This window comes from Felis catus, chromosome C1 (genome assembly GCF_018350175.1).
Source record: "Felis catus isolate Fca126 chromosome C1, F.catus_Fca126_mat1.0, whole genome shotgun sequence".
In the NCBI taxonomy this organism is placed as follows: domain Eukaryota; kingdom Metazoa; phylum Chordata; class Mammalia; order Carnivora; family Felidae; genus Felis; species Felis catus.
Genome location: NC_058375.1, coordinates 182,349,956 through 182,363,679, shown reverse-complemented (window position 1 = coordinate 182,363,679; position 13,724 = coordinate 182,349,956). Strand labels below are relative to the sequence as shown.

Genomic DNA, 13,724 nt, shown 5'->3' with positions numbered 1-13,724 from the left:
AAACACATTTACTTAGTATTGTGTAACTTGTGAAAAACTGTTAGGAATTGTAGCAATAAGAAATAAAATATATCTCTTCCCACAACTCAGTGAAAAGCTGAAAACACCCAAATAGTCAACAATTCATCACATTAAGCATGGGGTAGATCATGGTTAAGCCAACTGGCCGGTTAATTAGTATATTCACATGTGACTCTAAAATAGCACCTTTATGAGTGACAGTCTGACACATTTATTATATGTATATAAAATGTGTTTGAACATCTACAACAATTGGAAAAGGTTAGCTAAATTTATGTTTAATATGCTTTTAGGGTCTGATAATTTTTTATAGAAGAAATCTGTTTTATAATAAACTAAAGAGATTAAGTATTTACTTCAGAAAAAAAATGCATTATAAATACAGTAATTCTTTTTAGTGGTTAACCTGCATCATTGCCTTTTTGAATGTAAAAGTATATTATGTAGCCTAGGGGCATCTGGGTGGCTCAGTCTATTAAGCTTCTAACTCTTGATTTTGGTTCAGGTCATGCATGATCCCAGGGTCATGGGCTCAATCCCCGTATTGGGCTCTCTGCTGAGTATGAAGCCTGTGTAAGATTTTCTCTCTCTCTCTTCTGTCTCTCTCTCCCTCTCTTCCTCTGCCCCTGTCTCCCACTCATGCTCTTTCTCTGCCTTTCTCTCTCTCTCTCTCTAAAATAAAATAATAAAAAACAAAAAGTAATATAGCCTAATTTTAGTATTCAGGTATTTTAAGGATGAAGAAATTTGTTTATATATTTGTAAAAAGTATGTTTTTATACCAGGAAAGTTGATTACCTAGAATCAACTTATAAATATGAAAATGCTTATTTTGCAAAATGTTAAACTGGCAAGTAGTTCATTTAAGAATGAATACTATGGGGGCACCTGGGTGGCTCTGTTGGTTGAGCGACTGACTTTGGCTCAGGTCATGATCTCATGGTTCATGGGTTTGAGCCCCACGTCAGGCTCTGTGCTGACAGCTCAGAGCCTGGAGCCTGCTTCAGATTCTGTGTCTCCCTCTCTCTCTGCCCCTCCCCTGCTCACACTCTGTCTCTCTCACTCTCTCTCTCTCTCAAATATAAATAAATGTCAAAAAAATTAAAAAAAAAAAAAAAAAAGAATGACTACTATGAGGGTGCCTGGGTGGCTCAGTCAGTTAAACATCTGACTTCAGCTCAGGTCATGATCTCATGGTTCATGGGTTTGAGCCCCACATTGGGCTCTGTGCTAACAGCTCAGAGCTTAGAGCCTGCTTTGGCTTCTCTCTCTCTCTCTCTCTCTCTCTCTCTCTCTCTCTCTGTTCCTCCTCTGCTCACGCTCTCTGTCTCTCTCTCAAATAAACATTAAAAAAAATTTTTATTAAAGAATTAATACTATGTACATTTCCCATAAAACAACATACTAAGGTATAATATAGCACCTTCAAAATAAATTAGAATCACAGAAATGCCCAGGATACTATCAGTCTGATTTCATTTTTCATATATTTTGTGATTATTTTTGTTAGATTAATCTAACCTTTAAAAAGTTATCTACTTGGGTATTTTGCTAAGCAAAATAAGTCAGTCAGAGAAAGACCAATACCATATGATTTCATTCATATGTGGAATTTGAGAAATTTGATAGGTGAACATAGGGGAAGGGAAGAAAAAATATAAAAAAGAGAGGGAGGCAAACCATAAGAGACTCTTAATTACAGAGAACAAACTGAGGGTTGATGGGGGTGGGGGGTGGGGGGTGGGTTAAATAGGTGATGGGCATTAAGGAGGTTACTTTTGGGGATGAGCACTGGGTGTCATATGTAAGAAATGAATCACTGGGTTCTACTCCTGAAGTCAAGACTACACTGTATGTTAACTAACTTGAGAAAAAAAAAAAAGTTATCTACTTGCATGACACTGCACGTTTGAAGTATGTGAAAAGGAGCTAACGTTTTTCAAACATAGTAATGGAATACTAGTTTTAGAGAATGAATACATAGGAGCATTGAGTACTTTCATAAAATTTTCTTTGGGGGCTTTATCTAAATAGCAACAACAAAATACATCAGAAAATTTTGACACATTTTATGGTTGGATTTTGTTCATACTCTGAAAATTGATTCAGGTACCCTGCCAAGTAAACTGAATTCCATAAGGGCACAACTGTACCTTATGGCTGAAGTGTATAGCAAGCACTCATTAAATGTATAAATGGATTAAAATAATTTAAAAAAAATTTTTAATGCTTATTTTTGAGAGAGACAGAGCGTGATCAGGGGAGGGGCAGAGAGAGAGGGAGACACAGAATCTGAAGCAGGCTCCAGGCTCTGAGCTGTCCACAGAGAGCCCAACGTGGGGCTTGAACTCACGGACTGTGAGATCATGACCTGAGCTGAAGTCAGATGCTGAACCGACTGAGCCACCCAGCACGCCTGAAATAATTTATTACTAGATCAACTAAGACCTACTAAAATTTATTACTAGAATTTGGTTTAGTTCTTACTACTTTTTGGGTAGCATCGTCACATCAGATAATCTCAAAGGTAAAAATGTAGCCAGGGAGACTTAGTTATTTTCATAAGGTGGCATAATTTTTTATGTGGTGAAAGTAGAACGGTGAAATCTTTTACTCTAATAACAATTACCAATCTGATCCCCTCCTCAAGTCATCCTACATACTTTTCTTCCTTGACTTTTTTGGTACAAAATTTAAAATCTTCAAAGAAGTTGAAAGAACAGTATAATCAATACTCATACTTTTCAGTTTGATTTACCAATTGTTGACATCTTACCACATTTATTTAGCCTTTTGAAAGATGTATAACACATAGGTTTACATGACAGTGTACTTCTACTAAAGTACTATTATCACACACAACATATATACAAATACATACGCGAATGAAGGCAAACACTCCAAATTTCTAAATTTGTTGGTTGATGTCCCATCAGAGGACAACTCTTCTAATAGAGAAAAAGGAGGTGTACCTGAATATGCCTTCCAGGGCAATGATAATGGTATATAGGTGTCTTTTATCTCTGTAGAGATATTTTTTCCTCTCTAGTCACTGCTCTTGTGTGGCTTGTTTGAACAAATCATCTGCTTGTCTACTACTCACTGCTTACATTTATTCTAGTTTCTGCTGACTACTGTAATCTGCTTCTTGTGTTATCTGTTCATTCCCTCCTCTTAGCTCCTCTTCCTAATTTTCCGTTTCCCATAGCTCTACCTGTGTCCTGCTTTTATGGGAAAAATGGCAATCCTACAAAAGACATTGGTCACCTTACCAACCTAAAAAGAAGAGACAATCTGATTGGCTGAGAATCATAATATTTGTTTGATTTTGTTACTGAAACAAACAAAAAACCCTTAGGATACTTCTGGTTATAAAAGTAATGCCTATGCATTGTGTTAAATTTAGAGGATATAGAAGATAGAAATTATACGTAAACTGGTTACTTTTATGGCACGTTCCTATATTTTAAAGTTATTTTTATTTTTTGGTCTGTGAATATGTACCTTCAGAAACAAAGGTTTTTCTTTTCCTTTTCTTTTCCTTCTTATGACTGCTCATACATATGAAATGCTTCTTCCTCTTGTCAGTCAGCGAGACTTCTGAATTTCAGTTTCAGCTGCTCTGAAGAATGACTGCCTATTCCATCATTCATTCATTCAACAAACCTTTATTGAACACCTTCTACATGTTAGACACTGTCCTGTTTTACCACATAGAATATGCTTTACTTGAGATATTGGTTTTTTTTTAATATTTTTTTATGTTTATTTATTTTTGAGAGTGAAAGTGAGAGAGAGCATGAGCCAGGGAGGAGCAGAGAGAGAGGGAGACACAGAATCTGAAGCAGGCTTCAGGCTCTGAAGCACAGAGCCCGACGTGGAACTCCAACCCATGAACCATGAGATCATGACCCGAGTCAAAGTCAGACACTTAGCCGACTGAGCCACCCAGTCACCCTACTTGAGATGTTCTTAAATATACCTTATAAATTTTTGAATAACCATCTGGGGGGGGGGAAGGGTTTGCATTTTTTTAGATTTAATCTTCAAAAAAAATCTGTGGGTGCCAGAGTGACTCAGTCGGCTGAGCATCCGACTCGATTTCAACTGAGGTCATGATCTCAGGGTCAGTGGGATCAAGCCCTGTGTTGGGCTCCACACTGGGCATGGAACTTGCTTGGGATTCTCTCTCTCTCTCTCTCTCCTTCTGTCCCTCTCCTCTGTTTGCACTCTCTCTTAAAAAAAAAAAAAATCTATTGAGCTCAGTGATGACTCTGTTTTACAGATGGTGAAAGACAAATAAATGACTGATCCTAAGTTATATTGCTGGTAAATAGCAGATTTGGGATTTAAATTTATATCATTTGATTCCAAACCAAGGGACTTTTTTCTATGCTTTTGTCAGCATTGTTTAGATTTTCAATTCTTTTAAAAATAATAAAGATTTGGGAAGCTACAGTACAAGATACTGGTTAAAAATGCAGATTTTTGCCCATATCATACAGACTCAGGTTCTGGTTTCCTGTTTACTATGTTACCTTGTACAAGTAGCTTAACCTCTTTGTACTTGTTTCTTCATCAGTCAAATGGGAATAATAACCCCCATAGTTGTCATGAGAATCAAAAGTGCATGTATCTATAGAGAGAGACTAGATAGCTATAGCTTTTACTTAACAGTTTTACAGTATTTAAAAATTGTCATTTTTAGGTCAATGATTTTCCAAGTTTCTATTTGAATTTTATTTCAGTGCTGCAGGTGGAGAAATTTTCAACTTGTGTTTACCTGAGCTGGCTGAAATGGTTTCTGAAAATGACATTATCAGACTCATTAAGCAAATACTTGAAGGAGTATGTTATCTACATCAGAATAACATTGTACATCTTGATTTAAAGGTAATGTACCATATGATTTTAAGTAATACAGCATCTTTTTTCCTTCTGCTCTTGGGATGCATAATTGCAAGCTGGATTTGGTAGGAAGCAACAGTCAGATTATGACTCTCTGTACTGCACTGGGTGCACTTGTGTATGTGTGCTACATGGACTTAATTTTGTATTGGCAGAGAGGAGAGGACTGCATGTGCGAGCAGATCAAATTAATCACTGGGCTCTTAAAAACCATCATTCCTCCCTGTTCTAATTCTTCAATCATTGTACACCATCCCACTCTTACATCCTGGATTTCTCATCTTGTAAAACTGCCCCATCTCTAAAATACTCTAGCCTAATCTCCATCTCTGAAGATAACCTCCTTCTAGTGCTTGTTTCTTTGCTCCCATTATATTCATTCATTTTTCCCTTGAGATGTTTAGTCTTTTGGCCCCTCCATTTTTGCCCCCCAGACGATTCAGTCCCCTCACTCAAGCCCTGAAATACCATTTTGAACTCTTACGTTATTATCCTTTCTCTTTATCTTTCCTCCACAGCCACTCAAAATCTCAATCAATCTGTGTCTTATTTTTTGAACACTGGATTCTTCTCTTTCTATATTGTCTCCCTTTGCATGATCCTTTGCCCTTCACTACCACTTTCACCATAATGATGATTCCCAGTTCTCTTTCCTATAGCCCAGACTTCTCTCCTAAATTCCAAATTATTTTCTTCAACTGCAAATTAGGTACCATTTGGGTATCTTGTACAAACTTTGTCTCAAAATTTGTCTCAAACTAGACTTTCTTTCTTTTTCTTACCCCATTTTCAAAAGAAAAAACATGTTTGTCTGTGTTGGGCCCCCCTCTGGAAGAGGGTAGTGTTAAGTACCTAGCAGCCCTGCCACGTCCCCTACCAATAAGATATTGTAAAAACAACAATATGGTACATATCAGGACGATCATGCCCCACAAACTTCCTGTTGGGTCTTTCTCCTGCTAAGGATAAACCAAGTGTATTACGTAACACCACACAGCACTTGAGGTTGGGGATGGGAAATAAACCTGGCTTTGTATATCCTAAAGCCTGTGGTTGACAACAGTAGATCTAATTACCCTTACCTCTTCTCCTTTAATGTCTCTGTGATTTAATAATAGGCAAGCATTGGGTTTTCCTGAAGTTAGACTTAGAATTCTTCTCACAGACTTTGGGAACAGCACTTTGGCAACTATTTGGGTTATAACTGTGGCAAGGAATTTTGTAATAGACTTCAGCAAAGTCTCTTGGTTCTGGGAAGCAATGGGTGACACCTTCCATGCATCAATATATCTTATTGTCTAAGCTAATAGACCCAGAACCATCATACTGAACCATTTTCTGTTTCTGGAAAAGTATACATTTTTTATTCCTTCATACTTTCTTTCATGCTGTTCCCTAGAGTGCCTTTCTAACCGGAATACTCCTATTTATTCTGTAAGGTTCAGCTTAAATATTATCTCTACAGCAAAAGTTTCTTAGACTTTATAATAGGCAGAATTAAGTAATCTTGTGTTTATTATTCAGTTTATCTCATAATCACTCAATCTGTATATTCATCTAACTTTGTTTTCATCCAGACTAAGAATCCTTTGAGTATAATTTTACCTTTATTTATCGTTGAGCATAAAGCTTTTGCTAACTAGTAGTTCAGTAGATGTTTGGTGAATGACTTAATGAAATGTGTAATAGCTAAACATTTAATTTACTTCCCATCTGAGACTAGTATTCTTTTATTGTTGTATATTACTTACCAATTTTTATTGTGCTTTATTTAGCCACAGAATATATTATTAAGCAGCATATACCCTCTTGGAGATATAAAAATTGTAGATTTTGGAATGTCTCGAAAAATAGGGAATGCATGTGAACTTCGGGAAATTATGGGAACACCAGAATACTTAGGTAAGAACTTCCTTTCATTTTATACACCATTTTGAAGTTTATCAACTAAATGTTATCTCTATAAAGCCATATTTTAGAAAATTTGGTTATGACACAATAAATGAACTTTAGTGAATGTAGGACCATTGAGACATTCACAACAATTCACATGACATTGGACATGTAAATTCAGAAGTTAATGTTTGTGTGTAACAGTTTATTACATAAAGAAAAATGGGTGAAGGGGAAGTTAGGGAACAGGAGAAAATGGAAAAAAGAGGAAACCAGGCAGTCACAGGTAAAAATGGCCCAGTCATTTTTACCTTTGAAGCCTGGGTGTTGGATAAATGTCATTTCTACTTCTGTCCTGGTCCCAACTCTGAAGCTGTTTATAAATATACATCATCTTCAGTTTTGCAAGAATTTTTAGCAGGACTACTTGCTTTTTGTTGCTGCTGCTTAAAAATGTGAGGTTTTGCCTAGGGTTGTAAAAGGATTGTAAAAGGATTTTGAAGAAAAAGGATGTCAAAAAAAGATCCTATGATTAGATAATCTGGGAATATTGTACTATATCAACAAATAAAATCATGCAGGTGAAAAAAATTGATGTTATATGAAGCAGCACATAAATTTAAAGTATTTTAATTTATAAAATTCATCTTTTTGCACTTTTTTGTTGTTGCTTATATTGATACCCCCATGCAAGTATTGAAAAGATACAACTACCCCGAACAGGTGCGACTCAGCAAGGCAGCTGACTTTCCCCAAATGAAAACAAAACAAATTACTAACTTTTGAATGCAAATAGGGACAATAGTGTCCTAGAATAAATGATTGTAATTATAGATAACACAGCTCACAGAAGTATGTATAGGGTGGTACGTTGTGTGATGGACAGACAAATATATGACTCAAAGTCTTTATTAATAAAAATGTTAGGCTTTAGGAAATAATTTTTGTGAAGCAAAGTTATTATTCAAGCATAAATCCTAGTTTGGCCTCTACTAATTTGAAATTTATGATAATCACAAGATACAGAGAATTTATTTTGCACTTAAAAAGTTGGCAGGGAAGGAGATGATGGGAAGTTAATTACATAGGAAATTAGGTTTTTGATAGTCTAATAGGGATATTTAATCTACTTGAAAATGTAAAACCCTTCCAGAATGCATAATTTACTCATAATGTTGTTGTAAATATATATGATTCTCTTTACTCTGAAAAGAAAAACTTAAATCAGTATAATAAAATAACACAAACTAATTCTTAACAGAGTAATCAAACTACAATTTTTAAAAAGATTCCAGTGTCTAAAATTTTACTTCTTCATAATTGTTTTTCCTGAGATTGATTTAATGATTAAAAACATTCCTCCATAGCTACTGGTTATTCCAAGAATATTATTTGTGCTTTTGAACCTTCTGAGTATATATATAATTTGCTCAACATTAGATATGTTTAAATGTCCAATCACAGGATAATTAATACTATGCTAAATTTCTATCAACTTGATATTATTCTTTAAAATTAAAGCAGTTTTATTATTATAATTATATATAATATATATTATAATTTTACATATATATACTAAATATATATAATTATTGTAAAATAATTTTCATGTTTTTAAATTTGTCAGTATTGAATTTGAATTTTATCTTTGCTTTCAGCTCCAGAAATCCTGAACTATGATCCTATTACTACAGCAACAGATATGTGGTAAGATTTTGTTAGTTACCTAAATGCTTTCATTAAAAGTTTGGTAGAATATATATTCTGGGTTTCTTTGATTCCAAAGAAATGTAAATAATAAGGCTTTGTATAAAAGATTTTTTTGAAGTATCATTACTGTGCCACAAGAAGGCATTTACCTGTACATTCTTTTTAAGTAATACTTTGGCTCTGAGCCAAAAGTATAGAAATAAATAGGAAGATCCCTTTTCTGAAGGAAGACTCGGTCTAATAAAAAACGAAAATAGTTGCAGTACTGTGTGATATGTTCTGTAATAAGGTAAAATACTTGATGAGCATGGAGGAAACAGTAGACAAGCACCAGATGGGAGATACCTAATCTAGGTCTAGATGAACTGGAAAGGTATTTGGTATGGAGAAAATGAAGTCAGGTTTATACAAAAGTTTAGTTTTAGGAGATTATATTTCTAGGGCATTGTGAGTTTCTGTGGCAAGCAAAATCATATTTTGAATATCAGATGTCATAAGGAGTAGAACGGGAATTGATACTAGAACTTTAGCTGGGAACATGGTGGGGGTCTGACTCCATAGTCCAAGTGGAAGAGTTTAGACTTGTTCCCTGTGTTCCACGGAACTGTAATGGGCTTGCCAAGGAAAAAAGGTCCTACGGCTAAATAAGTGGGAAAGATGCACTGTATGTGTTGTCTTTTTCTGCCTCCTGAGCATCAGACTTCTCGTGGATGTGTTTAAGGCTTTGAAAAGTCTTGCAATGAAAAAAAATCCACCTATCCAATTTTGTACTTTGCTAAACTTGCAGACTCTGTTTGCACAGAACTTCTGTTTATGTCGCACAGATCATTAATATGTCTTTGAGTACCATTTAGGAAATGCTGCCCTTTGAGCAGCTTTGTGTACTCAATAAGGGTGTCTGAATGAAGGGCAGACTATAGATATCATGCTATATATTTGATACATTATATTTATAATTATGTAACATGTATATTCCCCTTATATTCTTTTTCTGTGAGGCAGACTTTGCGATAACACAGTTATGTTAGTTTTAATAATATAGGAAATTTGAAAAGCAGTTTAAAGTCTATAGTTTACAAGTTCTGAGGACAGGAATCTGCCAAGTATCAATTTTACTTTATATAAATGTTTTCAGATTAACATATGTTTTAAATTCCCCTCTTCTCCCTTCTTTGTTTTTCAGGAATATTGGCATAATAGCATATATGTTGTTAACTCATACATCTCCATTTGTGGGAGAAGATAATCAAGAAACATACCTCAATATTTCTCAAGTTAATGTAGATTATTCAGAAGAAACATTTTCATCGGTTTCACAGCTGGCCACAGACTTTATCCAGAGGCTTTTAGTAAAAAATCCAGAGTAAGTTATAACATTAATGTGTTTAAGTACAATTACAGAATGAATCCTATGTCTGTTAAGAAAGATATATTCTAAAACAGTATAAAATTATTAGAAGTATGCTCTCAAGTTTCAGATAAAATGGGAAGAGAGGTGGTATAAGAGATCATTAAATACCAAATCTATAACTTCAAACATGGTAAATACAAAACATACAGCAGGAAATTTTGGAGTGAAGAGAAGATTTGGGTTATTTCTCTCGCACCTGCTACTAAACCCTGAAATTCCCTAAAAGAAATAGAAGGTTTACAATACACGTGGCTGGCCGCGATAGACTTTGTTGTGACTAATCTGTAGTCAAGTAATTATAGTTATATGGGAAGTGTAAATTACTGATTGTCAAATGTTTAAGAATGAAATGCTCTTTGACCACCTGCAAAAGAAGGGGATTTGAAACCATGGTTTAGGACTCTTACTTCACTCCTTGGCAACTTCAGAGCAGGAAAAGAAAAAGTTGACCTCCCATTTCTTTACCCAGAGCAGCCCCATTTACTTTAAAATGCCTTGGGCTTGGATCCTGGTTTTGTTGCTGTCAGGTCTTTTATCTCTGACCTTTACTTAATCTCCTGGAGGATTCAGTTTCTTATCAGTTTAAGGAAAAAGAACTCACGGGTTTGCTAATTATTTTATTGGCTTAATGCAAATCCACACAAATTTTCACTGGCCGTGTTTTGGACATAAATGGTTATTTAATAGTAGTATAGTAGTAAAATTAGTTTTTGCTTCTGGTTATTTTCTTAAATAGTTTTTTCCTTAGGTTCTAAAATTTTAAAATGAGCCATTAAGTTTTTAAAATCAAAAAACGAACATAAAAATTTCTGTAGTGAGTAAATTAACTTCTTTATAATCAGAAAAAAATGAACATAAAATGATCATAAAAGATGAAGATAAAGACTAAGAAAACATGTTGTAATGGAAATGGTGATTGTGTTAAGGTTGTAGGTCTGACTATAGATAGGTATTTTCCTAACTTTTGAAAAATTGTGATATTTGACCATATTATTTTCAAAAGAGAAAGCAAAATGTAAAAACTCAAAATACTGGATAAACATCATTCAAGAGCAGCCTGTATTTTTGAGATTTAACAGTATTGCTTTTAAGAACACAGAATAATAGATTATAAATTACATGTTTTCCTTCATAGTTTCATGTCTTTATCTCTTTAACCCAAGGAATTTTATAATTTTACTAATTTTTACTTGCGAGGCTTAACATATGTCCTCAAGCTTTTTGTCTAGTCTTACCTGTAAGCTCCATGATGAATTGAATTTTCAGCACATGTCAATATTAAAGAAACTCTAGGTACTACAATTTTGGTATTGTTATTCCCTCTATACTATGAATATGTGTTATTTTCATAATAAATTAAAAAAATAAGTCTATAGTGTATCAAACTGCAGATGTTTCCAACTTGATTTTTAGTTCTCCATTTTCACTTGATGCTTTCTTTTCAAAGGAAAAGACCCACAGCAGAAATCTGCCTGTCTCATTCTTGGCTACAGCAGTGGGACTTTGGAAACTTATTTCACCCTGAAGAATCTTCCACTTCCTCTCAAAGTCAGGATCATTCATTAAGGTCCTCTGAAGACAAAACTTCTAAATCCTCTTGTAATGGAACCTGTAGTGATCGAGAAGACAAAGAGAATATTCCAGAGGATAGCAGCATGGTTTCCAAAAGATTTCGCTTTGATAACTCATTGCCCAATCCCCATGAACTTGTTTCAGATTTGCTGTGTTAGCACTTTTCTCTTTGACTTACTGGACTGAATTTGGAATTTGAAATCTACTCCGATGTGAGATTGTGGTTTGTAGCTTCATTTATGGCATGTTTATTTTGTAAATGCACTTTTGCATAGAAGTGTTTTAATGCCAAATTATTAGTAACAAGCATAATTTCGTTTCCTGTTCTGAGATACTAACTCTTCAGAGAAGAAAATATTTAAATATATGACCAAAATAAAGCTATGCATGTGAGTTTACATGTTAATTGAAGAATTCAAGTTCAAATGGATTTATCAAAATATTTTACAGGTGAGGAAAACATTGATTCGGGTTTATATTATGGTTGATATAAAACTGAACAAAATGAAGACATTTGAATTCAATAGGTTCTATGAGGTAAGTTCTATATACATGCCTCTACTGACAAAATTTTATTAGGATAACAATGTCAAGTTTAAGCAAGAATATTTACTATTTTTATAGATGTGGGATATTTTATATTTGAAAATATTTCAATCACAAATATTTTGAAACTGCCTAAGATTTCCAGGATATATGATCTGCTACATGAGACAAGTCCTTTAACCAGAGCAAAGAGGGAAATTAGAAACCCAATTAGGGATATTCTATACAAGTTGGAGGAAAAAAAAAAAAAGCAGCATGGTATCATTTTTTTTTTTTTGACTCAAATGTCTTACCCTCTCTCATCATACTTCAGATTTAATAAGGACTGAAAGATGGAGACTTAGATTGTACACAAGTGTAGAGGATTTTCATTTTCCAGAATTTCTGAAGTAGAAGATACTTAAGTAAGACTGCATGTACTCTATTTTGGGTGGCCAAACATATTTATTAATTGAGCGTAGAAGAAAATGCTGACTTATTTCAGCAACTTACAGAATTTTAGATGTTTTCTAAGTCTTAGGATATAAGCCAGTCATTCAGAGTTCTAAAAGTGTACATAAAAAAATATCACAGTACCAGTAAGACTGTTAACACAGTGCCAGAGTCCACAACAGCAAGGTGGATGTGATCATAAAACCTGATGACATTATGCGCTTCTAAAGTTCTTAGGTAAAATTCCAGTGAGTGGTGAGGCCCAGCAGAGGGCCATCTGCAGGATGGCCTTATAATGGTCTTTTGTTGGAACCAATGCAAGAGTCTAAGGACAGAAGGGTGGCTGGTGACTGTTTAGTGATAATAAAGGGAAGTTCACTCCTTTTATGGTTATCTTTGATGATTTCGCACCTGGTTACTATCAAAAATTCTGTTATATTATCATGTTAGGATAATTACCTCATGATCGTGTTACTATATCAAATTAAATTATATTTTGACAAAAAAAATTCTTGAGTTTTCCCCCCTTGAATTACATATTACTGTAAAGTCTTTAACTTTCTGAAATTTGATAAGACTCCAAATAACTTAAAACTGTTTTTAATAGCCATCAGTTCACTTTATTTGACTAAATGTTGAATTCCTTTTAAATCTTTAGCATGCCTTAAAGAAAAAGTTATTTCTACTTGTGTGTGTATATGTGTATATGTATAGGTGTATATATTTATGTATAGATAGATAAAATATATAGTCTTTAGACAACTTTCTCTTAGAGATTCTTTGCTGTACTATATTGTGTTCAACTCAGGTGCCAAAGGAGCTCTCTTCTTATGGACATGTAAATATACATTTAAATTCTTTAAGAAATACTTTGTTGGTTCAATAAACTAGCCATTGCAGAAGCTAAATTGGGCTCTTGTATATCTAAAACTGATGAGTTTTTTCTAAATTGTAGATTGTCTAGTTATTTGCCTTCCATGTTAAGCTAATGCAGGTAAAATTTAGCAAGCCATTGGTGAAAGAGGATTTTTACAAAAGATCATATTTTATTTTTAAATTTCTAGAGGAATTATGCCATAGTAAAAATTAAAAATAAAAAATGTTTGAATTTTAAATTATAAGCTGATTCTTAAAAAATATTTTATGCCAGTTTTCTTTTAATATGAAGAATCTTAAAATAGTTCATCTGCTGCCCCTTAGTTACTAGAATACACAGAGTTGTAAATTTCCA

The 13,724-nt window shown here is 34.0% G+C and overlaps 1 protein-coding gene across 2 annotated transcripts in view; it reads left to right on the top strand.

Annotated features, from left to right (window-relative positions):
* The window catches only part of STK17B (serine/threonine kinase 17b), a 30,480-nt gene extending 17,079 nt beyond the window's left edge, over positions 1-13,401 (top strand). For both annotated transcript variants that reach the window (XM_003990988.5, XM_006935445.4), the window contains exons 4-8: positions 4,770-4,914; positions 6,705-6,831; positions 8,481-8,529; positions 9,716-9,895; positions 11,391-13,401. In XM_003990988.5, coding sequence (XP_003991037.1) covers positions 4,770-4,914; positions 6,705-6,831; positions 8,481-8,529; positions 9,716-9,895; positions 11,391-11,673 — 784 coding nt within the window. In that variant the 3' untranslated portion in view covers positions 11,674-13,401. The remainder of the gene's footprint in view (positions 1-4,769; positions 4,915-6,704; positions 6,832-8,480; positions 8,530-9,715; positions 9,896-11,390) is intronic.
* The last annotated feature ends 323 nt before the right edge of the window (positions 13,402-13,724 follow it).